The sequence below is a fragment of the Prinia subflava genome, chromosome 25 (assembly GCF_021018805.1).
Source record: "Prinia subflava isolate CZ2003 ecotype Zambia chromosome 25, Cam_Psub_1.2, whole genome shotgun sequence".
Classification (NCBI taxonomy): Eukaryota; Metazoa; Chordata; class Aves; order Passeriformes; family Cisticolidae; genus Prinia; species Prinia subflava.
The window spans coordinates 1,300,327-1,325,273 of NC_086271.1; the positions used below are offsets into that span (position 1 = coordinate 1,300,327).

Below are 24,947 nucleotides of genomic sequence, written 5' to 3' on the forward strand. Positions count from 1 at the left end.
GCTGTGCTCTTAAGGTCCGTGAGATGATCCATGCTTTTTAAATTACAGACTTCAGAGAGTCCATTCCAAACTCGATTAGTCCAATCTAGACCACAGGCTCACAAGGAGCAGGTTATGTATCACTGAGAGGCTTGGAGTCAGAGAAAAGACAGGCCAAAAGAAAAGGGGAAGAAATAATGTGGCCAGTATTGCTGTTAGTTCCCAAAAAAATACATCATTTAAGAGGTGTGTTGCTTTTCTTCCTCTTTTTTTTTTTTTTTTTTTTTTTTTTTTTTTTTTTTTTTTTTATGTTTCTAAGAAGGGCTAGACCTGAAAGAGCCTGACACACTGCCTTTGTTATTTCTGCATTCCCAGCCCCATCAGAAAGTCCACTGCCACCAGAGGATGGAAACTACAATTCATTTTGGTGGTGTCCTTGCTGCACATGCTGCCACCAAAACATTTATTTATTCTGAATGGTAATTCTGCCCCTGTAAAGTGGCTGAAAAGATGTCTCTTGCCTCAGAGTTGGAGTCGCAGCCAACTGTGTACATTTGTGGAATGGACAAAGCAAGGCCAGGGTGGTGACATTTGCAGAGTAAAAGGTGCCAGAGGCACAGAAGCCAAGCTCAGGTGAGTTGTTCTGCTCTAACACTGTTTCTGTTCGTTTTTCAAACTAGGCACATGGAGAACCTGCTGATGGGCATTATCTGCACCAGTAAGTCCTCACACAGACACTGCTGCTGATCAGCCCCTGTGCCCTCACTCTCCACTCCTGCCATGGCAAGCCAGGGCACTTTGTGATGTCTCTGTTCAGTCACTACAAACCCCATGGTTCAGAGCCCACACCATCCAATTCAGCATCATTGCATGGTTAATTCAGGTTCCCTTAGCTGAAGGGAGCCAGGCAGAGTGGGAGAACTATGAACATCTGAGGACATTTTCTGTCCCACACTTTGCATATTCTCTCTTAGACATTCATTGAGATACAGGAAGAACAGGGAGCAGGCCATTTTGGGATCAGCCCCTTTCTGGAAATGGCAAACAAAACTGCTGTGAGGACTTGCCTGACTGCATGACTTCTCAGAGAGCTGGCTGTCATGTTCTAAAAATGCCAGATTGACACCTAACTTGTTGTAGCCTGGACCACATATTGATTTGGTGCACCTTGTGCCCTCGTCTTCTAGACTTGCAGATCTTGCAGCAAGTGCCTGCATGGACAGCCTTATTCATCTGGCAGTGGGAGTGACTGAATGTGGGCTGTGGCAAACAATCTTATTCCAGAGTACATGATATATATAGAATATAGTACACTAATACCTTCTGCAGAGCAGATGGGCAGGGGCAGCACCCAGGTTCACTCCCTGGGGCTGTGTTACACATGGGTGTAGACAACATGAGAGTCCCAGTCAGCTGAGTAAGATGATCGATGCTCATGCAGCATTTTTTGTGTTGCCACTTGGGTTGCTGAAGCACACCAGTGTGTTACCCTTCACTTTGCTTGAATTTAGTGTTAATCTGCAGGCAGCTGTTTTCCTTTTCCAGACTCTCCCTATTGGCTGCTTCACAAACACCAGTGTTCTCCCTCGCTCACCTAAACAGTTTGTCTGGTATTTTGACCATGATTTTTTTCTGTTTTCCCATTAATCTGAACAAGCTTAATCATGAAATCAAGTGTAACTGAGATGCTCAAACAGGAAATCAATTAAGCTTAGCTGCAAGGGCAGCTTTTAATTGATTTTCTTGCAAGTAAGGTTGAGCTTTTCACAGAATTGTGTGGATCTCAGATCTTCCCAGCAATACTTGGGATGTTATCCACACTCTGCCTTTCAAAGATCTTTGAAGTAGTACAAAACTAGGCTTCTGCTCTTCAAACACATTTTGAAATGTGTTCTCTGCATGCTGCACATGCTTGAGTGTTGAACTTCTAGACTTATAATTCTCTTGAAATCCACTAAAGTCCCTTGTTGTTGGGAGCTCTGTAGCTTCAGGCTCATTGATATGATGAGGGAAGCTGGGACACGTAGGAATTGTTTCATCTACAATGCATCATCTTTTCTTAATTAAAGTGTCTCTCATCAGGATGACAGGCTGTCCATGGAGACCTCTTGATTACAGAGCTCTGCTACAGTAACTTTCCTTTTACAGCTATTCACAAGAACCAGCCTAGGCTGCATTTTACTGAAACTGGGGAATGAAATTGTTCATTCAAGCACCACATTAGCCTGAACAGAAGGCAGCCTCAGATTTCTCTTCTGAGGAGCAAAGACAAAAAATTATATATATAAATATGTATTTCTATTTAAAGAGGAAAAAAAGAAAAAAAAAATCACAAACCCTAAACACATTTCATAATTTCCCTTCCCCAGTACTAATTAAAACATACCTTAGGCTCTGCCACTCTATCCATGAGGTGAAGGCCTTTTAGTGCATGGGACCAAGTGCTCTCCAAGCCTTGGCAGCTCAGCTCCACAAAGATGCAGTTCCAAGTTGCATCAGTTGGTTCTGGCTGCCAGAGCTGCACATTGCTTCCTCTGTAAATTGGCTGCACGGGGATGTTGTGTGCACTGTGGGTTTACAAATTTGAGTTCTGCTTTCTTAGAAATCCTTGACTGTGCTGAAAGCTTCAGCTCAAGAAGCTGGGACTCCAGGTCATAAGAGAAGTGTTCCAAGTAGCAGGTTCACACTCCCTTTCTGTATGCACTCAGTAACTGGTGGCCCAGTTCATGCATGAAGATTTGCAGGACCTGCATTTTAGACAGGTATTGCTCGAACTTTAACTGCATAGGCCTACTCTTCAAAGTCTAAGATTGCCAAAAACCTGAAAGAGAAATCCAGGAGGAGTTTACATAGCTAAGATAGCCTTCATTTTAGTGCCCTCACCCTCCCTGTAGAATCAGTGACGTGAAGATGAGAGAGGGGTTGCAAAGCCTTTGTCAGGGGTGCTGTGAGCAGCAGGGCTGTTCCACGAGGGCAGCCCAGAGCCAGCAGCACTAAATCCTGCTGGGCTATGTCCTTCCCAACAGGGCACAGTCCCAGGTGCCAGAGGCCTCTGAGCATTCTCACTTGGCTGACTTGGCTGTAACCCATACTTCCCCCTACATCCTCCTGTCAGAGGCCCATTTGCAAGGACCATGGGTGTCTTTCCTGTCACTGCACATACATTTAGTAATGACAAATAGACATACTGGTCCCTAGGAAGGACACGGCAGTGGGCAGTGTATCTTTACACTCTTTACACACTTTGCACATCTTTTACACACTTTACACAAGGTAAAGCTTTTAGCTTTTTGTGCTGCTGCTTTACCTGATCTCCACCCTACTGGATGTTTAAAGTCCTCACCAAAACTTGTAATTCCAAGGTGAGCAGGCCTGAGGCCTGCAGAAACACACATTCTGGTTTTGCCAGGAAGCACAGAACTTTGAGAGACTAAATTAATTAATGATTTAGCAGGCTCCTGAGTGTAAAATGCAACCAGTTGGAGCTCTGCCTCTCACTAGCCTGGAGTACCTATTCAGAGACAAGTGCACTGAGAGATTGGTTGCTGAAAGAGAAGATCTGACAACTGGGACATGAAAATCACTCCCACCTGCTCTGGAGAGGCTGATGGAAACCAGCTTGACCTGTAAGCAGAAAGGATTTCTGTCACACAGCAAGGACTAAATTAAAACATTACACTGCTGTAATAAGTGGTCCTGTGTCCTTTGAGGCAATTTTTTCAGACTCCTTTCTCTAATTCAGGAATCACAAACCTGTACCTACAGGCAGGTGCTCATGGATAAGTGTGACTGGGCATGGAAGAGTGCAAGTTGTAACCAGGGCAGGGCACCTCTGCCTTGGCTGGCACAAACCCTTTCCCACCCAGAGGTGACTTCCTGCAGAGCTCTGAGCTGGCTGAGCGCTCAGTGTTTCTGTTGTCAGGTCTTCTTCACCCTCATGAGACTTTGAGGTGTGGATGGGCACCTTTCCTGCTCCATGCTGTCTAGGAGACTTCTGCAGGGGAGGATAAGTGAGGGAGGAGTGATAAAGAAGCCCAAAGAAACACTGAGCACTTTTACAGGTTGTAAAATAGAGGATGAGTGACAATTCTCAGAGCCAAGGGATGCTGTGTCTTGCACAGGGAAATACAGAGCAGAGCTGGAAGCTGCTTCTCCTGCACCTGACTGCTGATAACACCTATCAGACACAATCTAAACATGTAAATGCTGTTCAGGTTACACCTACAAACAGTGTTAAGTCTTAATCCATTATTTAGAACACTGAGAGAGGATTCAAATGAAGTTTGTTTATGACACAGAAATCATCAGTCCAGAGTACTGCAGACCTAGGGAAAAAGAGGCCAAAAGAAAAGAACATGTCTGTACTAAAAAGATAAAAAATTTCTGAATAAAAAAAAATAAGGTTTAACATCTCCAAGAGCAGGGGAGAGTTTATCTTTTCTCTGAAAGAGTGTGCCTCCATAGGGTACCTCCATGGATTTTTTGTATGAAAATGCTGGGCAGAATGTTTTTGTCTGTTATCCTGTGAATGGTAGATTTATGAAGGGTCAGCTGCTCCACTGGAAAATATTTGGTTTACTGCCCATTAATCAAAAAAATGGGTTGAAAACTACTCATGTAAACTCCTCGTATCTTAGCAAAGATTGGGCAAATTATTTGCCTGCAGGATAATAAAAAACCAGATTGGTGGGAGCTTTTCCTGCTTTTATTCTCCATGGTGACAACTCAAAGGCAATGACTTCCATACTGTATGCATGGCAAATGTATAATCGTTGGTAATTGGGGATGTGGATGTCTCCCAAAAAGCTATAAAAGTGTTACATTTTCATTATAGAGTATTGTTACGTCCTTCTCCCCTTCATATTGAAAAAGTTCATTACAGGGGAGGACAATCTAACAGCAAAATAACAGCAGCAAAGAAAGCCACTCACTCACTGTGTAATGGCTGGGAAATGGCTGTGGTAGGCAGCAATAGAGGAAGGAAAAAAAGCCCAGCCCATCTGTAAACAGCAAGAGGATTGTACCCCTGGGCCAGCGCTTAAGTTTTCCTGGACTGAATTTTGCTTTTAAGCCAAACCTGTCGACTTCTAGTTCACACTTCTAAGCCACATGTAAGTAATAGCACCTTGCAAGTCCATTTGCTTTCTGACTCATTAAATGCTGCTCCTCTCTGCACTGTTCTCACCGAGCACAGCAAAACCTGAATGCATTTACTCCTGCTGTTTGTACTCCACAGCTCTGACTGCAGCTGCCCTGGGGTTGAAAACAAGACAGAAATTATGACATTTGAATTTATGAAATTTTGAAATTAAGTTCAGATTTAATTTTTAAAATTATTCCAGTAACACCTCTGCTTGGGCTTGAGAGGATATCTGGAAGGCTTGGGGTTTTGTTGTGGGCATTCTGTAATTTCTGTTTTTATAGGAGGTAAAAGGGCCTTTTTACAAAGTGCCACTCATTCTACATCCAAACTGGCTGGAACCCCTAGGCACCACAATGAAGGCTGACTGGAAATAGCCAAGGGAAAGCAGAGAGGTCAGAGAGGCATTACAAGCATGACAAAAAATGACAGGCAAAAGGGAGAGGTGATGGCCTCCCCTGGCAAAGGCCCCTGTGCAGGCAGAGGTGAATGTCAGAAAGAATTATAAAGGTCATGAGAGAATTCATATAGGAATCATGGCAGGTTCCTTCCTTTAGTATTAGCTAACTTTATTCTTTAGATTTTTGCTGTTTCTAATGCTGGATAATCCAGCTGGCATTTTTGAGATCAAATCAAAATGGTAGCTGTTCCTCCAAATTATGCAATAGATACCTTTTCTGATCTTCCAGGAAATGAGAAAGCCTCAGGTGACGATGAGGGTGGTTTCAACATCACAGCTGCTGTAGAAAGCACATACAGCCAGTAGAGCCTGATGGAGATGCTACACCACAGAGGTTTCTGGAATTATAGGGGCAAATCTGCAGCAGTAAAAAATGGGCTAAAGCCCCTTTAGCTTTTATTTCCACATGTTCCAAACCCTGTACATGGTGACCAAGGAAGGATCCTCACACACATCTGGTGTCAAAGCTACCTAGAGAAAAAGACAGCTCCGTGCAGTTTCTCAACAATCTCCACATCATTAAAATTATTTTCAGAATAGTCCAGGCATGATAAACACCGTGGTGCTGTGTTTATGTACCTGGAACAGTTTGTGACAAGGTTTGAATTCTGAAATATTTTGTGATTGCTCCTTGTCAGGGATCTCTCCCAGCAGCTGTCCTTTATCTCTCAGAGTTGCAGCTCTGGGGTGCACTGCTGATGGCCACCCCTGACCCAACTCCAGTAACAAAGGTGGGGATGGTACAGCCCCAGTCCCCTGTACCATATGCCAGCACAAAGACCTAAGTAGCTCTGGCTGCCTGTTTCAGCTTATAAATGTTCAGAGTTTCTCAAAAATTTAAAGTATTCAGAATGCTAATTTTGTTAATTTTCCATTTCAGTGGAAATGGAGTGTTCTGAGGATGTTCACTGAAGCCACTCATTGGAACTTTTACAATGTACTTTAAAGGAATAATGGGATTGATGAGAAGTCATTACCATTGGTACTTATTTTCCCATTCCATTATGTCAAACCCTTCTTTTTTCAGTAGCCAAGATCACTTTTATTGACAGCACAGCCAAATCTAATGCTAAAGCTTGATTCTGCTTTTGGTCTAGGGGCTCTTTTAAATTTTAACAGGATTCTCTCATCATCTGTTTTCTCAGCAAGTCACTGTTGTGATGTTATGATTTTAAGACCACAAAACTCTCCATGTCCTTGACATGACCCAGACATCCACATCCAGTAAGAAAAGGATTTTAATTTTATGCCCAGCAATAAAATTTCATCACTGGAAAACTTATAATTTGAGACCACATAATAACCAGGCTCATTATTTCCCAGCGCCAGCTTTCTGCAGGTGTTGTGAAAGATGGCACAGACACAAATCATTACTCCTCTCCTGAAACATGAGGCTCCTCTCGAGCTGTCTGTCAGTCTCTGGCCCCCTGCTCCACTGCTGCAGGAGTCACAGGTCATTAGGGTTGTGTGGCTGTGCAGACACTCCAGTCACCCCTCACTTCTTGATTTGGTCCATTTGTTGCTGCTGCAGACACATTTCTAATGGGAAAAATAAAGGTGGCCTGAGGACAGACATGATCAGTAACTGAAAATTCCTGCAGATTTGTACAGAGAGATACAAAATCCAAAATTTTAGAGCAAGGTTGCTGCTGCTCAGATTTGACTTCTGGGAATTAAGACCTTCTTTTCTGCAACTGAAACTTTTATCATCTGGTAAAACTCACACAATCACTAGACATAAAATCTTGAATACTTTTCCAGGTACTTGGATCCAAGAGATGTTTCCAAATTCTCACAAACAGTTGTTTGTACAATTAAAAGTGTCTTCTTAAAAGAATTAGCTTGCAACTACTTATTTATAAGCTAGATACACAAATGGCAACTTCTTACATACAGTGTACAGATGCCCTAAAGTACCAGCACTGAACAAACAAAACTGACTCAGATAAATGAAGACTTGTATTTTAAATACACACAACTCATTCCTGAGGGCTTGATCAAATAAACTACGGTGACTGAGATAAGGGATGGAACATAACTGAAATGAGAAGATTGCAATGCTCAGGCTTTCAGTATGATTTAAAAGATAGAGGTATTCAGAGACTGTAAAAGCACTGATTTGGCCCCTTTCTGGCATTGTCAGATGCACTTTCAAATTTCTATGTCAACTGTTTCCTGGGTCTGATGGAAACGATAGCAGGCTAAGCTCCCTTGAAATTCATAGCACAGGGGTTGCCAAAGTTTTCAGACTAAGAAAACATCAGCTTGCTAGCATCCTCATGTCAAGCAATGAAATGTTTGATTTAGAACAGCGTGTAGTGTAGCTCTGTAGACTTTTCAAGGCCTCAGAGACCTCAGAGGCAGCCACCTGCTGAACACAGCCAAGTGTGGGGTGCTACACCTGAGTCAGGGCAACCCCTGGTGTTGATACACACTGGGGGAAGAATGGACTGGGAGCCCTGAGAAGGACTTGGGGAACTAGATGGTCTTTTAAGGTCTCTTCCAAACCATTCTACAATTCTAGGTTTTATAGTGGTGAATTAGAATTACACATGAGCCAGCCACGTGCTCTCACAGCCCAAAAAGCCAGCCATATCCTGGGCTGCATCAGGTGAGTGACCAGCAGGCCGAGGAGTGGAATTTCCTTCTCCTCCATTATCTTGAGAGCCCACACAGAGTACTGTGTTCAAATCTGGGGACACCCACACAGAGACCTGATAGAGCACGTCCAGGGGAGGGAAACAAAAATGGTCAGGGGGCTGGAACACCTCTTCTATAAAGACAGGCTGAGAGAATTCAGGCTGTTAAGCTGGAGAATAGAAAGTTCTGTGGAGACCTTAGAGTCTTCCAGTGCCTAAAGGGACCGACAAGAAAGGTGGAGATGGGCTTTCTACCAGGGCATTGATTTTTCAAGTAAAAGAGGGCAATTTTAGATTAGATACAAGGAAGAAATTCTTTCCTGTGAGGGTGATGAGACACTGGAACAGGTTGCCCAGAGAAGCTGCAGATGTCCCATCCCTGAAAGTGTCCAAGGCCCAGTTGGACAGGGCTTTGAGCAAACTCATATGTGGAAGACATCCCTTCCCATGGCAGAGGGTTGAAACTTTAAATTTTTAAATTTTTAAAGGCTACCTCCTGCACAAACAAATCTGCAATTCCACAATCATATGTTCCTGCTGGCTAATCCATCTCTGGCCAGGAAGACCCAGGAATGGGATTTCCAAAACTACAGTCATCACTAGAGGAGTGTGGGAGAAGAACGTCATCCTTTCATCAATCACATCAATCCTTTTCACCTTCTCACAGGAAAACTGTCATCAAATCTGTGGAGATTATTTTTCCTCTCCCCTGACCATTCCTGGTGGGTGAAGTATCTGGCAAATGAGTAATACGGAAATTAATCTATTCATTTTTTATGGAGAACAGCAGTGACATTAATAAACCCTGTGTTCCAAACAGTACTGCAGTATGAGCATCTGAGGCCAGACAGATTCCCAAATTCCCAGAGGAACAACAAAGATGCCATTTCAGAGGCTGATAATGTCTGTAACACAACAGGGCACTAAGTTGTTTCGAGGTGTAAAAGGGATCAAGGTACTGGACCTTAAAATGTTCCCATCATCTTCTCTCACATGATGATTTTAGCAGCTAAATAAATGACTGCATAATGCCCTATGAAAACCAGAATGTCAGGCTTCCAAATGGTGTGAAGCACTCACTTCTAAATAAAGCTATTCCTGAGACAACAACCACTAAAACCACATCCCAACCAACGTGAATGGAATGGTTTAAAGTGAAAAGGGTGACTTGCAAATCTTGTATCCATCCACAGTGCTTATTCTTTTCCCACAGCTGTTACTGCTCTCTTCAGTAGTAGCTTCTTCTGGGAAACTATTCCCAGAAAGGAGTGATAGCAGTGGCACAGGATGAAGGTGTGCAGCTGCCCTCTCAGAGACTGTCCCCTTTTTGCTTCCTTGAAACAAAGAGGCCACTCACTGGAGTGGCAGAGGTGTCTGGTGGTGCTGGAAGCAGAGCACTAGGAAGGCTAGAGCACTGCTTTTTAAACAGTGGAGTAGGTACTCCAGCCTGAAACTCTACAGGGTCAATTGAGCTGCAAGGAAACGCAACAGCATCAAAACAAAACACAGTTTGGGGCAGGGGGGAAACAAATCATGCTCTCAATCACAATAAAAGCTACTTTGACCCACTTTCAAAACAATACATCAATCTCACCTGCAACTCTCATCACACAATGAACAGAACTAAATATATTAAACAAACCAGCTCATAATTGTCTTTTTCCCCATTCAGCCCTTATCAAGGTAACATCTCATCAGTCATTTTCTTACAGTGTCTGAAAGGATGTGGACTTTCTTTCGTGATTTAGGGCCTGATCAGCTGGAGGCAGTCTGCAGTTGTAAGAACAAGGCCTCCTCCCAGCACAGGGGTGATACAGATAGGCTTTAAGTATGGAGGCAATTTTGATCCAAAGAGAACTGAGGAGAGAGAGCAAGAGGTGCACACGCCTCCCTCTGCTCATGGGACAGGGCAAGAGGCACAAGGGCAGCCTCACTTGTAGTTCAGGGCTGCAGGGGCAGTAGGGACGTGGCTGCTGTCCAGCACAGAATGGAGGGCACTGGAAAACAGGGTGCCAAAGAGAGCCCTAGCCTCATTTTCCTGGCAAACTCCCAGAGCCTCTGAGATCGAGTGCTGTCCATGGGATTCTGTCTCTTACAAAAGCCTCAGCTCCCCCGGATGAAACAAAAAATTGAAACAGTCCATGGCTGGTGGCTGCAAAGGTTCACAGAGGCATGTCTTGCTTGTTGCTCTGCATCTTCTCCACTGCAGTCACCTCATGATATCCAGCCCATCAACATGACAGGTCCACAACAACTTCAAACCACAAGGGACATCCTTGTTGGGAAATCATTCTGAGAGGAGAGAGAGAAGATTAAACGTCAACAGGAAAGCTCTCATTGGAACAGACAAAGGGACAGACAAAGCTTTGACAAGAGACACAACTAAACAGCAACATCTTTGTCCACTCACAAACCAGTCCTCTCTCCCACAGCCAAGCTACTCTAATGATAAGGTCTCCCTCATGGTACAGAGTTCCCCAGCTGGGTTAGATGGGGAAGATCCCCTTCCCCAACAACACAAACTCATCAGTCCTCACTAGCTTGGCCCGTGGCAGGATGTTTTGCACTTGCTGGTGTCCTGGGTGAGGAATGCCTTTGGCACAGATGGCCCCCACAAAGCCCATGGGCCCACGCACCCATGGGAGTCTGTGATCTCACTCCTTTCAGAAAGACCTCTTACATCATCCCCTCCTACCAGCCCTGTCCCAGTCCAAAAGAACAAGAGCCTCTCAACCCTTCCTTAACAAGGATCTAGGCCAAAGCAAAGCACTATAATTTCTGTAAGGCCTGGGTAACTTCCCTACCACAATCCTCCTGAACTCTAGATAAACTCCCACCACTTTGGATTCCCAGGCCACAGATGCCAAAGATATCCCTTACCTCCCCACACATCTGGCTTTCCCCTCCATCATGGACTCCTGTGTAGGAGCTATTACCCCTTCTGGCTTCCTACCCCACAGTTCCTTCCCCCTTTCCCCCAGGGAGTACACCCAGTCTCCAGGTGTTACCCTCCTGGAAAACCCCCTTGCCCGCCAACTCTGGTTAGTAACCCCTGCCTGGTGACTCTCCGCTCAGCCTATTTGGACCAGGACCACCAGACATGGCCTCACTGTTTTCTTGGGGTCCTTTTTCCTCTTCTTCTCAGAGGCATTGAGGTAGGCTTGTTCCCTGGCCCTGTAGGAAGGGCCTCGGCTCAGCTCCCTCTCACTGTAGGGGGGCAGGCTGTCCTCCTCCTCCTCGTCCTGCTCGGGGGACGACGACTGCGGCGGCGGCTGCGACTTCTCGGCTTTGTAGGTGGAGGGTGGCGACCAGGCGTAGTACGTGCTCCCTCCTCTCTGGCTGGGCTGCGAGCTCAGCTTTGAGGGGGTTGCGCAGTGGTCGCCGCCCTCGTCGTAGCTCCGGGATTTCCTCTCCAAGACGCTGCTGAGGTAGGAGTGATCGTATTTCTGGCTCCCTCCGGGCGTCCGGCTCACCAGCCTGGGAAGGTGCTTCTCCTCGTGGGCCCGTCTGCGGGGCGGGCTGTAGGACCAGCCCCGATCCGAGTCCGCCGGCGGCTCGCGGTTGCCCCTGCAGCGCTTGGTGTAGTATTCCTCCATGGAGCTGTCCTGGCGGGGCAGCCCCCCGCCGCGCCCGCCGTGCGACTCGGAGCGCTCGAAGCGCCGCAGCTCCTGGCTGTCAGCGCGGCGCGGTGGCCGCTGGCTGTAGGACTCGGCAAAGGCTGCCAGCTCGTCCATGGACACGGCCGGCACTCCCACGGAGAAACTCTTACGGGACAGCATCTCCGACTTGGATCTCTGCTGGCTGCAGGAGGGAGGGGGCAGAGTTAGAGGGCAGGATCCAGCTGCACTCGTCCCCCCTGCTGCCTGCGCAGACAATGGAGGGAAACGGGCCCTCCTGGGGTCATGAATCGTCTGAGCTGTTTTCATCATCTTCCATAGGGAGAGATCTGTCACATCCTTGAAACCCAGGGCTCTCTCTGCTGACTGTAAAGGCAGCTTAGTGCAGCTAGCTCAGGCTCTTCATGTCTAATGTTACCCGAGGTTACCCCTGGGGTGCACCTGCCCTTTCCTCCAATATGCAGGGCTGGACCTGCTTCTCCTTCATCCTAGAGCTTGTGGGTGTATATCCTGCTGGAAAAATCCAAGAACCCAGCTACAGAAACTCACAGCAGGGCAGTTTTGAAGCAGATTTAAAGACAGAGAGCTGGTACAATAGCCCAGTACTGAAGGAAGGAAATCCCTGCCGCTGAGGGAAGGTTGTGCTATCTCTCTTCTAGGCACTAGAGTCCTTTAGGCCTGGAGCATCTGTCTAGCTGCACCAAAGCAGGAGGGTGTGATTCCTATATAATAAAGCACACCAGCACTGGAAAGTGCTGGAGGCATCAGGTGCAAAGCTCAAGAGAGAGATTTGCACTTTGCCACTATGGGAAGGGTGGAATGGTTCCTTTATTCATCTCACTTTTATATCCCACTGGGGCTTGTACCTAGCTTTACCCAGCTGGGTAAGCTTCAGCAGGCTTGTGGCACTCAGCTTCATTCTGACCTCATCCAATGACATGTCCAGATTTCCTATTTCGCTCTAGCCCCTCTCTCCTGCTAAGCAGAGCAAGAGCAGCAGGAAATAGGGGAGAGCTACCAGTCCATCTGTCCCTTCTGCTTTCTTTGCCACTTTGCCAGATAGAGCTGCCCCCCGAGGCGGTGTCCCTCACCTGTGCCAGTAGCTGTCCCGCTCATCCCTGTAATCAGACACAGCCTGCGATCTGGAGGTGCTGCCCCCGCCCACGACTCCTGCCCAGTACTCAGCGTCGCCGTCCACGTCCCCTGCGGCGGGCAGAGGTTTCCTCCGCGCCTGCCGGTAGGGCTGGCGGAAGTTCAGGTCATCCTCGTGCAGTGAGCTCAGCTCAGAGACAGTGTTGTTATCTGCAGGGGAGGAGGCAGGAAAGAAATGAGATGGAAACCACCTGATGGCAGCCAGGCGGGGGTTCTGGGGGTATCACAAATGGCACGGGATGCCTGTGCTCCAGCTTCCAGGAAGAGCTTCCCCTCAGCTCACTTCCCCTCAGTGAGCTCCCTGCCCTTGCAAGGTGCTCACCAAGCTTGGTGGGACACCACTACAGCACAGAAGTTGTGCCACCTCCCCTTTTCCTGGTGTGAGACAGGATGGATCTGGATCTGGCCTGACTTGCCCAGCTAAAACAAAAGCAACCCCCTCAAAAAAAAAAGATTAAGAAAAAAGTAAAAGTCTGTCTGAATCACTGTCAGTCTCTACCCCATCAAGCACACTGACATCTGTAGGCCTGACATACCAATCTGCAGAGGTCTTTTTATAGTAAATCTTGTGGGTGGAGAAGACAGTGTGCTCAGCAATGACTGTTTTAGAAGTACATATAATTTGTTCGTTATGCCTAATCTGTACAGAGCTTTGATACAGTGTCATTCCTTAAAGCCCTTCCCTTCAATGATTTTGAGGATCCCGCATGTCTGTTTTAAGTGAGCCTCTGGCAGTGCCTAACATGGGTTAGCTCTGTGTGCTGCCCACAGGAGCTGAGCCCTCAGTTTGCCACTGTCCCCTGCACACAGCAGCCACAGGACAAGGAGCAGCACTGCAAGCTCTCCCCACACACCCTGTCCCATTCTGCACCTCTCCTCCAAATGTGGAAAGATCCTCACTTGGCTTTGCTTTCTGACACACACTGAGTGCAGCCTCAGCCTGTATTTAAGGAAATAAGGCTTACAGGAGGCTATGGGAAGACAGTGAGGAGAGCCACGCAGAAGCTCAGTTCTGAGTTTGCACCATGTCCCAATTCACCACCCTGCTCCTTCTGCAGGGCAGCAGCCACTCCAAACAATCTTCCTGCTTCCTTCAAGCTCCACTGTGGTGACTGCAGCCCACAAAACACGGTTTTAATAAAATCATCCCTCTCCTATTTTGACATGCAGGGAATTTACAGACACCACACTCTTAAGAAATTGTGAAAACAATATCCCACTATTATCACACCACAGGCTTTAGAAGGTATGAGTAGGGACTTGGCTTTTCAGATGCTGTTGATCCCGAAGTTTAATGATATGAGTGGACAGTTTTCATGAGCTTTTCAGTATCCCTCACCTTGCTCTAGGAATGATTAGGTAAGCACCACACCTTTAAAATCAGAACATACCTGTAGATACCTAAAATCTAGACTTCATCTGTTCCAATTAATATCATATGCTAGGGCCCGACCCTGAGGCGAACCAAGTGAACTGTTAATTATGAATTTCCCGGTCTTTCTTAGGTCAGTGGAAAGAAAACATCAAACCATGCTCGTTTCTCACATCGGTCTCGCATCCTCCTAGCCGGGTCAAACTGAGCCAATTCTTTCTCCACATAGTACAGCACCTTCATGGAGTCCCTGTCCTTGTCAGTCTGGATCCTGTACCCTTTGCGCACAGCTGGGGAGAAAAAGGAAAACAATAGAGGAAAACCCATGTGAGAACAAAGAGCCTTCCCCACAGCCCTGCTTGTGTAGTTGAGCTCACATCTGCAGGCAGGTAGCTGCGTCAAAACACACTGAGTCAGTCACTGCTTCACGAGAAATTCATCTACAGTGTGGGATGGGAAGTTGTAAGAACTTGCATCATTTTATAAGTTTGCAGGAACAGCAAAAACTGTTTGGAAATGCCCAATTTCTACAACCCAGTGCATCCAGTGATGGACACTGAGCCTGGGGGGACACTCTCACAGCACTTCACCCTCTCTTGTGTGAGGCTCACTCTGGAGTTGGCCCTCTTTGCCCAGCTAAAACAAAAGCAACCCCCTCACTGCCACAGAGTGATTCCAACTCCCACAGATGATGGCAGAGAGAAAAGCAGAACTCATCTCTCCTTCCTCAGCACTACTGAAAGGATGCATCACGGTATGGGAGAAGCAATCCCACAAGATCAGGCTTTCTCTAAGCTGTCTGCAGGAGAAAGAAGAGGTGGCTGAGCATTTGGGAGCTGTCACTATGCAAGACCACCCCACCCTCCCACCCCCATGAATTCTCCTCACACAGATTGAAGAGCATGTGGCAGAAGCTCCAGAGAATACAGAAGGAAACACAAAGTCCCACAAAGCACATCACACTGCTTTGAGATTTATACTGACTCCAGGGATGAGGCCAGCCAGGTCACTGGTAGCTGTGAAACTGCCCTAGGATTCTTTACAAGCTTTATTTTATGGAGAAGAAATGTCTTAGACATACATGAAATGCTTGACTTCTAGGAAATCTGGACAGCTTTTTGACTTGTCCATGTGCCTGTGTGTAAAAAAGAAAGCCCTATACAGTTGGGAGAATTAACAGATTTAACTCTGGCAGGTTAGCTCTGTGCACACTTTACCTACTAACAATAGCTACACACTGACTACCTTAAGGCAGGTCTATGGTCAGCAAGCAGAGAACTCCACCTTACCACTCTTTCTTTGAAGAAAATAAGGTTTTTATAGTGATTATTTAAGAAAGGTCTTAGCCTGGAGCTATTTCAGGATTGACATGAATTCAGGTCTAGGTAAAAAAAAGGGCTACACCCGTCAAATTCTGTCTTATTAGAGAACCATCGTAAGGACAATTCACTTAGCACTACAAAATGGAACCTGTCTGCCTTGCATGGGGTTAACATGTTCCCTTGTGGGAATACTGCAGTGTTGCATGAATGCTCCTGCTGGGGATTTGGACAGTGGTTCTGAGCCAACCTGTTCCTTCTGTTTTATCCCTCAGCACCGCAACACATCAAGCAATTAACATATGGGTTTGGTAGTACGTTGCATAGTGTGTGCTGTGTGGGCTGAGCAAGGACTTGGCAGAGGTATTCTTAGGCACCTCCTGCCCTAAACTGCTGAGCATGTGTCTGTGCACTAGGAAATCACCATGCTCTGCTCCAGGAACGGCTGTGCCATAGAAATGGGGAGAGCAATTCCTCCCATAACCCCACGGATTGCTTCAGAAGCAAAGCGCTTTACTGTGGATTTGGACAGGTGTAAGATAAGTGATTACATCCTGAGATGTAATTACCTGTGTAATATCTCAGGATGTAATCACTTGGGAATGGTGTAGGATGCAAAAGTATAGTAGGGGTCTACCAGGGTCCTTCTTTTAATGTGGCTCCAGACAGCTCAGCTGACAGCAGCGTGTGTTTTATTATCCCTGTGAGGGAGTGCACAGTGGCTGGAAATGCAGACAGTGGTTTACAGAGCACAAGGAATCCTGCCTCTGCCTCCCAAACTAGAAGCACAGCAGGTCTCCTCAAGTGAGGCTGGCCTCTAAAGTGACAGCTCTGGCTGCACTGCATGAGCAGCAAGGGCAGTTCTCCACCTCACCATCGTGGCTGGTACCTCACTTCTGTCTGGTACCATGCCTCTCACTATTCTTTCTTTGCTGTGCGCGCTGGGAGCTCAGCTAAGCTGCCACCTCATTTATGAACAGGCCAGCAAACCACTCTGATCTCATAACCTTTGGGGAATTTGAACAGGCAGCTTCCAGACTCTGTCTCCCCAGAGCCACTGCTCACACCGAGGCTGTGCCAAACATCTATTTGGGCAACCTCTATAGCTCCTGGAACTGATGGAGAATTAGCTCGGCTTCATGCTAGCTTCATACTAAACTTGCTATTGCAGCTGTATATCAAAAGGCAAATGAATTTCTTGGTTGATTCTGCAAGCATCTAGAAATTAATTTTGGATTTAAATCTGCAAAATGACTGTGAACAGCTCATAAAAAGTATTTTTCACTAGAGAGGAAGCAGTTTTTTCTCTATGTTTGTTTATTAAATACTTCTCATAATGATACTAAATGTTCAACTTATTAAATCTCTTCATTATTACTTCAGCTGAGAACCAAAGATATTATTGCTTCATCCTCACACTCTTCATCTGTAAATTGCCATAATCCTTTAATCAGGTCTGAATCATTTTAAGCCCATTTTAATTAAAAACAAATAAAGATGCAGAGATGTTGACCACATCTCCAGAACCATTCGCTGAAATCAAAGGGAATGGAACATTCTTCCCATATTTTTTTCTCTTGAACAGTTCATAGATTTCTAATGTTTAATCTGTATTTAACTAGACACTATTTTTATTCTTCTGTGGGTGGAACCAACTCAGCCAAAACTGTAAATTGTCTCCCTCCCCAGAAAGGAGGGACTACTATTTTTTTCAGACAAGTATGTTTAGGAAGTAATTGATGTCTCATACTCTTTCCATGTTAAAGACCTAGGACCAAAAGCTTCCCTGTGTGCAGAGTTTAAAGGATCTATGCAAGAGCCTCTAGGTAACCACTGCATTTAAAATAGAGCATAAACTCTAACTTATGTGTTGTCAACACTCTTCTAAAGAAGAGAGCTAAAAGTTTTGGGGTTTTTTTTCCTCCACTCAGCACTAAGTTTAGGATAGAGTTCCTAGGTTTAATCTGAGCTTTGTCACATGGCTTTTAGGTAAGCCCAGACAAATTTTCTAAATATCCTCAGACCTGAGTTTGCTCACTAGATCCCCTCACAGGAGTCATTTACAAGCACAAACTCTATCTAGGGCAAAGGATGTAGTTTTTAGCCAGAATTACAGAATCCTCCAGCCTCTGCCCCCCAGCACTTCCGATCCCATTTTTTTTAAATAGATTTGACAGAAAGGTCCAAGTCCCAAAGATACATAATTTCAGATCAGACCTACACCAGCTGTGTGGAGGACACAGAGGCTTTTAATGCTCCTTCTGAGAAAGGCTTTTATTATAACTCAACCATTACCTGTTTTGTTTAGCTTGCTGCCTAGCCAACAAGCAAATAAGTAGCTTGGAAAAGCCACACAATGTTTTCTCTTCTACAGCCTGTCATTAGGGGATATTCTGGCATTGTGGGGGACCTTAAGAGTAAAAGAACAGAGTACAGGCTGTAGCTCTCCCTTAGCTCCACAGTACAAGCACCTTGAACAACAGGTCCATGATCCAGACTAAGGGTTTGTCCATATTATTGCAAAAAAGATAAAACTAATTTTTAAAAAAAGCTTAAGAATCTCTGTTGTCTTGCCACAAAGGTTAAAGCTCTGTGATAAGGTTTTTGTGATGTATACTATTTCCTGTCAAGTCCTGAGGTGAGAGATTGAGTCCAGACACCTGATTTGGATGCATTATATATTAAATGTGTCCTTCTCTGTAAGGATCATGGAATTCTAAGAGCCATTCCATTTGGCTACCAAACATATCCACTGTTTTTTATTCTGAACTTGTGCTCTGCTAGCAGAGACAAGACTGGGAGGTGTGATCTGACTCTTAAAAAATCCCTGGAGTTCCCACAACCAACACCACACTCTACATGCAGTGACATTTTTCACAGGAGAAAAAAATTGAAGCACTGGGGTGTCATTCATCATTTTCTGACAAAGGTTTTTGAATTGGATACGTTCTGTGTTGGATCAGTGATTGATTTATTTCCTACCTCAAAATGCTTCATTCCAGAGCTCTGTTTTGATTTCAGTGGCCAAAAAAAGTACAATTGTTGAAAGAAAATACTTTTTGTAACTCCAGAAAGGTTAATACACTGACTGAGGTAGCAGAAGCATGTAGGGTTGTTCCAGAAGCTAAATTAATTATGCTACTTAATCTTGTCTTTTCAGATGTGTTTTATCGACACACTGTCGTGAGTTAATTTAACAACTGATACTTAGTGTGGTACTTTGAAATCAGACATTGAGCTGGGGCAGTGATGACTCTACATTGCTGAGAGTCATTTCTGCTGCAGAATATTTGAATTTAGACAGACACACTGATCCTGAAATGCATGTGGCTAAATAGCTGCCCTCTTTTCTCCTTGATGGCAGGTTCCTTTGCAGCAGCAGAAGTGACCCTCCCCGAGACAAGAGGCATCACACTGACACTCCACGTCTGACACTGATCTGCAACTCCTTTCTAGTCACGAAGCCTTTCACCACTCATATTTCACAAATGCAAAGGCTGAATGAAAAAAGTGACCTACTGGCTTCTGTAAAAGAGAGGACAAGGTCCACCCCTAAAAGATTCTGGGCAGAAATATCAAGGGAATGGGTTACTTTGCCCAAAATGCCATGGGGACAGTAAAACATGCTGCAGCAAAAGCTGCTGCCAGAGGCCATGCAGTGCCCTACAGAGGGCTGGAAGGACAGTTTACAAAGAGAAAGCAGCTTGCAAGGCATCAGCTCTAAGGGCTGATGGCTCCTGCCTCTGCTCTCCTGAAGTCATTTTCATCCTTTTGTCCTCCGCAAGCAAACGTCTGCAGCTGTAATGAGAGGGGTCCTGTACAGGAAGTTGGCCTCCTGTTCATTCCCTGCTGACCCAATCAGGCACCCACAAACTGACTCTATGTTGACGGCCCTAGAGAAGTTAGACCATGTGACCCTAATGCAAATGTCATTGTCAGAGACAGGATTAAAACACAGTTTCCCTGTGCTTTTTCTCTTCACACCACTCGATCAGTGACAGTCATTCCACCTCTTCCCAGCCCTCCTCCCAGTCAGAGGTCTGAATGTTGTGCCTGGCACTGCAAATTACCATTTTGGCTTCCTGCACTGGCCTCACTTGGGGCTAAGGGAGGAGGGTGTGACTTATCCATCAGCACGGCAGGAGACGGGACACCAGCCACAGGAACACTGGGGATGTAGTATGGACCTGGCATGGTAGAGACTGCAGGAGGGTACCCAGCCTTTGCTGCTTTGCCTGCTACATACACTGAAAAGGAAAAAGAACAAGAGTCAGCATCACACCAGCCCCCCACAGACCCACTGGACACATGGACAAAACCCACACCTACAATGGTGGCAACCCCACAGGAGACAACCAGACAAATGAACTAACAAGGACCAACCTGAATTTCTCTAAGCCTCAAAGGGACTGAGGGGAGTTTAAAATATGCACTGCATACAATAATAGTGGATATAATAATAATGGCACTGCAGGATGCCCAGAAAGACACTCAGGGTGTTACAGCCAGCATTACTGCTGCCATGATTTAGTGGCAGTTCAGCTTTAAAAATAACTGATGACTCAAGCAGCAGGATGAGGCTCATGGAACTTGACAGATCTGACTGAGCCTGACCAGGAACCTTGCTGGGTTGCAAGGATTTTGCACTGTTGTAGAGGACAGCTGATTTGCATTGCCAGGAAGAAACCTCCCAGGATGCTCTTAGCTCTGACCCACAACATTCACTGACACAACAACAACTTTGGAATGGGAGCACGACACTTTGGAAAAGCAGGCACAGCTGCCAAGGCAGGGAGGGCTTGGGGAATTACATTTGTAATTAACTTTGAGCATTCAACCATTGAGTAATAGGTCAGATGCTTCACTCCCTAAGAACCAGTTCTTTAGCCAAGCGAAGTGCTCAGGGCAAAGGAAGCAACATTAGCAGATTCTCCTCCTCTTCTGCCAGGGAGCAGAAGTAGTAGGGCAGCAGATTTGCACCAGGTTTGGACAGGGTCACTCACGCGCCCGGGGACAGCAGCAGGACTCAGGACAGCAGGGGCAGCGCACGTAACAGCAGCAGCTGTGTGGGCAGCACTGGCACCAGCAGATCCCCACCAGGAGGAAGAACAGGAACGCCCCCAGGATCACCAGGCCCACAAAGACCCACTCTGGAAAACAAGGGGAGAAAGGGAGATACTTACAGGGCTGCACATGGCTGTGGAAGAGAAACGTCAGCAACATCCTCCCAGCGGAGAGCGTAGGGACAAAACACACAGGTGAATAACAGAAGTGGACCGATTCCCTGTGGGTCTAGGACTAGGTCTACTCTTCCTCTTGTGTCAAAGCAGAAATGGCACGTGACAGTGAGAAATGAGCCACAGAAATGTGGTCCCTTCTGGCAGCATCTCAGGCTGGCTGAGGGACAAGCAGCACAGAGGCAGCAGCCCTGGTTCCCGGGCCAGAAACCCTTCGCCCCACAGCAAACCTGCGCCAATGCCCCATTAGCATTTGGACCTCATCAAAGACTCATTCTTCTTGGCCATGCTCATGCCCTGCTTATGTGTTTGTTCCCTGCCCACATTCTGGTTTTAATGGGACTAACGGTGGTGAAAAGCAGGCTATAAATAGCCCAGCAAAGGAGCCAGGCCTGCCCCTTCGCAGCGAGGCCTACGCATGCAATTATTCTTTTGAATGTGCCGAATGAACATCCTATTCAGGCGCCACAGCCAGCCAGGAAACCTAACAACCACTTTTTTTCTCCCCCATTGAAGCCTCAGATGATGTGTGCCAGTCCCCAAAAGGGAGCAGCTGAACAACACCCTACAAATGAGAGCATGCCCACAAAAAGCTGCATGGGGTTTCAAGGGGAAGGGGAGGGAGAAAAGGTTTCTGAAACTGCTGCTGGAAAATCTGGTGGGAGCAGGGTTTAACCTGTGCCAGGGCAGCACCTACTGCCACACAGGAATTCCACAAACTAAGGAAATGATCAGTGAACACATCTGGACCAAGAAATTACAAGACCCTGAACATGCAGGAGGCCTGGAGCTGGTTTTATGTCAGAGAAATGCACCAACCTGTGTCAAAGCAAGACTGCTGGTGGGGAAAAGACTTCAGGTATACCACCTTGGAAAAGTGGCAAAAAGCAAATAAAGACATGGTGGGGCTGCTTTGCAGCAGGAAAGGGTTCATCCCCACTTGAGAGGAGAAACAGCAGCAGCCCACTATTTCCAAACAGAAGTCCAGCATTCATGAAGAGTCTCCTGGTTATTATTTGAGATGAAGAAGTATTGATACAAGGATCGCAATGTGCATGAAGAATCACTCTGGAAAAACAGTGCACCCCTGACCTGTATTGCTAAGCTAAAAAGTCAAGGAAAAATGTTCCATTTGGACCATTCAAAATAGAAATTTTCCTAGTTCTTAGTACCACACAAAAATAAGAAGTGTCATTTTTTATCCATCACAATGAGCAAAAGTATGAGTCTTTACTTTGTTGGAGCTTTCCTTAACTCTTTTACAAACAATTCCCCTTTTAAAAAATGCCATTTCAAACCAAGAATTTAAAATTTCCTTTGAAAAACGTCAGTCAAAGGTCTGGCATCTACAAATCAAAACACTTCAGAAGTGTGAAGTGAATTTTTTTTAATTCTTTATTTCTTTTTTGGCTGACACAGATGAATTTCATTTAAATTTGCATTTAATTTTGGTCCCTGTGGAATAATTTTTTGGGGTTGAACTTAATATTTGCTGAGAAAAATTCAGCTAACAAGTAAGAAAAGGGCAGAAGGGAAGCATTCATGAATGGGAAAGCAAGAGCTGACAGATTACTGACACAGTTCCTCAAGTTCTGCTTCTAGCAGCTGCTTTGCTTAATATTTTCATAAATTACCTTGACTTGGAAAATAAGAATGTGTTAAAATATCATGACAGTAAGCAGCAGGGATGCACTGTCACTAAAGGCTGGGACACATTCTACAAAGGGCCAGTTGTCCTTGGGTCTACAATAGGAAATGTGAAATGCAGTATTATCCTGAATTTCAAAGTATGCAGCAATACTTTCAGTGTCACAGTTCAAGGATCAAGAACAATTTTTTTTCTGAACAGGTTTTCACTGGTTGAAAAGAACTGAAAAACAAGAGAAATGATCCAGTACACATAAGGGTTATTGCCACCCCTCACACAATACAGCCACCAAAAATGGCAAATGTAATCCTAGACCCAATAAGGGAAGAATTTCCAGTAGTATTAAAGAAATATCAATGCCATCACACAAGGCCTCCTCTCCACCTAACTTCATCTGAAGTTATTGATGTTACACAGCTCTGGTCACCTTTGCAGCAGAAAAGACAAATTTAGGTCGGAGCCGATGGAAAGCAGGGATTTGAGGGATGAAGGGACTCTGGAGCCTGCCTGGCAGCAGGGGAGCTGAAGCCTGCTGAGTTACTCTATTAGACAGAAGGCTGAGGGAAGATGTAGCTCCTGCCTGCCTGTAAATATGGTAGGAGGATAAATGCAAGAGGAAAAGCAGGTATCACAGTTACAGATCTTACATAAATGGACAGAAATAGATGATCAGTGATTTAGAAAGAAGCTAAAAGAAGCCCATCAAAGAAAGTGATCCAATGGGAAAGAGAAAGGCCAAACCTTAGGCTACTTATAAGCTTGCTAAACTTACAGAAAGAACAAAATTACATGGTGCTGTGGATAGAATGCAAGATAGGGAGCCAGACTATCCTTTGCAGTACTGTACTTCCTAATTTATGCCAATTTAAGCAAGAGCTTAGTGACTTCTTCTTTGTTGTTTTCTCATCTTGTTTCCTACAACCATCATGGACACAGAGAAGGAGGTGAAACAGTACTGCTTGTCACAAGCGGCCAGCCACAGCTATCCAGTGAAACTCAGATGTCAGATCTCCAGAGCTATTAGTGAACAGTTCACAACCACTCCATAAAGGGTAAAAGCCTGAGAGAGGAAAAAACAGACAGCAAGTCCATTAGAAGTGTATCTGTGATCTCCCTGAAAACATTCTAGGAATACAAAAGGGGTCGGGTTAGTGTGTACATTGCACATTGCAGGATACTCACTCAGCATATAAAGTGGATGTCTGAAATCAGTGTCCCAGCCACAGGGACCTGTGAGTCAGGATTTTACTTCACAGGAAGTTAGACCATTTCCTTTTCTGATGAGGTTAAGAAAACAGCAAAAAGAGCCTGCTGGCTCTTCCTTTATGCACAAAACTGGGATTCAACCAGTTCCCAATACACCTGTGAAATGCTGAGATTCAAATGACTACCAAGCTGACAAGCTGTGTCCTCGCTGTTTGGACACTACTGGTTTGTGCTTACAGAAGTATCTGCTTTTTTTTACTCAGGTAAATGTGGCTTGCTGTTGCATCTTACACTTTCTTGTTGTCTACCAGAAAGATATCTGGCCAACACAACATAATTTTATACCCATTCAATAAAATTCTAAATAACAGGGGGAAAGTGTTAGGCAATAGAGAATGAACTGTTATCTATGCTGAAAAGACCAATCCCTCTCCTGCCATGCAGGAATTCTAGGGAGCTTTGGGTTACACTGGAGGTGGGTGAGTGTCTGCCTTCTCTCCGGTTGCATCTCTGGGACAGGCTCAGAAATAGCTTCACACATTTATGGGGAGTTGCATTTTTGCACAAACTTGTGAAAGAAACGCTCCTCGGGCACCACCAGGGAATGATCAGATGACTCGAGGGCTAAATATTCTCACAGCTTTTCCCTTTCAAGAACAATCTGTTGCACAGCCTCTGTCTCCTCTGCAAGGAGCACCAGAACTGGTGGCTCCCGCTAGTTTTGGCTAGCAAGGGATTTATCACGGGCACGGAGCTCTCACATCGGGCCCAGCCACCCGGTGTTACCAAGATCATGGCCTGGCCATGCAGCACCAGAGGGGCTGTGCCACTGATGGGGTGCTAGCCAATGCTCTATTCCCAGCACCTCCTGTGCTACCACCTGTGGTGATGGTGGAGCAGCTCTGGGGAGCTGAGTGACTGCACAGGAGCAGCTGACACAGAGCCACGCAGGGCTGTGGGGTCTCACAGGCTGCAGCACAGTTCCCTCTGTGTTAGCAGGGGGAGAGCAGAGAGCTTGATAGAAAACCTCCCCAGAACAGCTCTGGCATTTCTGCTCTCACACTGATCCTGGCATGACATCAACCATCTCTACATGCTGGCTCCCAGCATGGCCCAGCATCAGCTCTCTCAGATCCAAACCCAGCACTTTTCCAATAAGTGATAAGCTTTTCTCTTTA

General features: G+C 45.8%; 1 protein-coding gene across 4 annotated transcripts in view; it reads right to left on the bottom strand.

The window, feature by feature from the left end:
- Positions 1 to 234: 234 nt before the first annotated feature.
- ILDR2 (immunoglobulin like domain containing receptor 2) overlaps positions 235 to 24,947 on the bottom strand; it is a 45,707-nt gene continuing 20,994 nt past the window's right edge. For 3 of the 4 annotated variants that reach the window (XM_063419271.1, XM_063419268.1, XM_063419269.1), the window contains 6 exons: positions 20,682 to 20,828; positions 19,749 to 19,925; positions 14,533 to 14,649; positions 12,927 to 13,137; positions 11,329 to 12,019; positions 235 to 10,510 (listed from right to left, as the gene is read on the bottom strand). In XM_063419271.1, the coding sequence (XP_063275341.1) occupies positions 10,475 to 10,510; positions 11,329 to 12,019; positions 12,927 to 13,137; positions 14,533 to 14,649; positions 19,749 to 19,925; positions 20,682 to 20,828 (1,379 nt within the window). In that variant the 3' untranslated portion in view covers positions 235 to 10,474. Of the gene's footprint in view, positions 12,020 to 12,926; positions 13,138 to 14,532; positions 14,650 to 19,748; positions 19,926 to 20,681; positions 20,829 to 24,947 lie in introns of all 4 variants that reach the window. The other variant, XM_063419270.1, reaches the window with a different exon arrangement.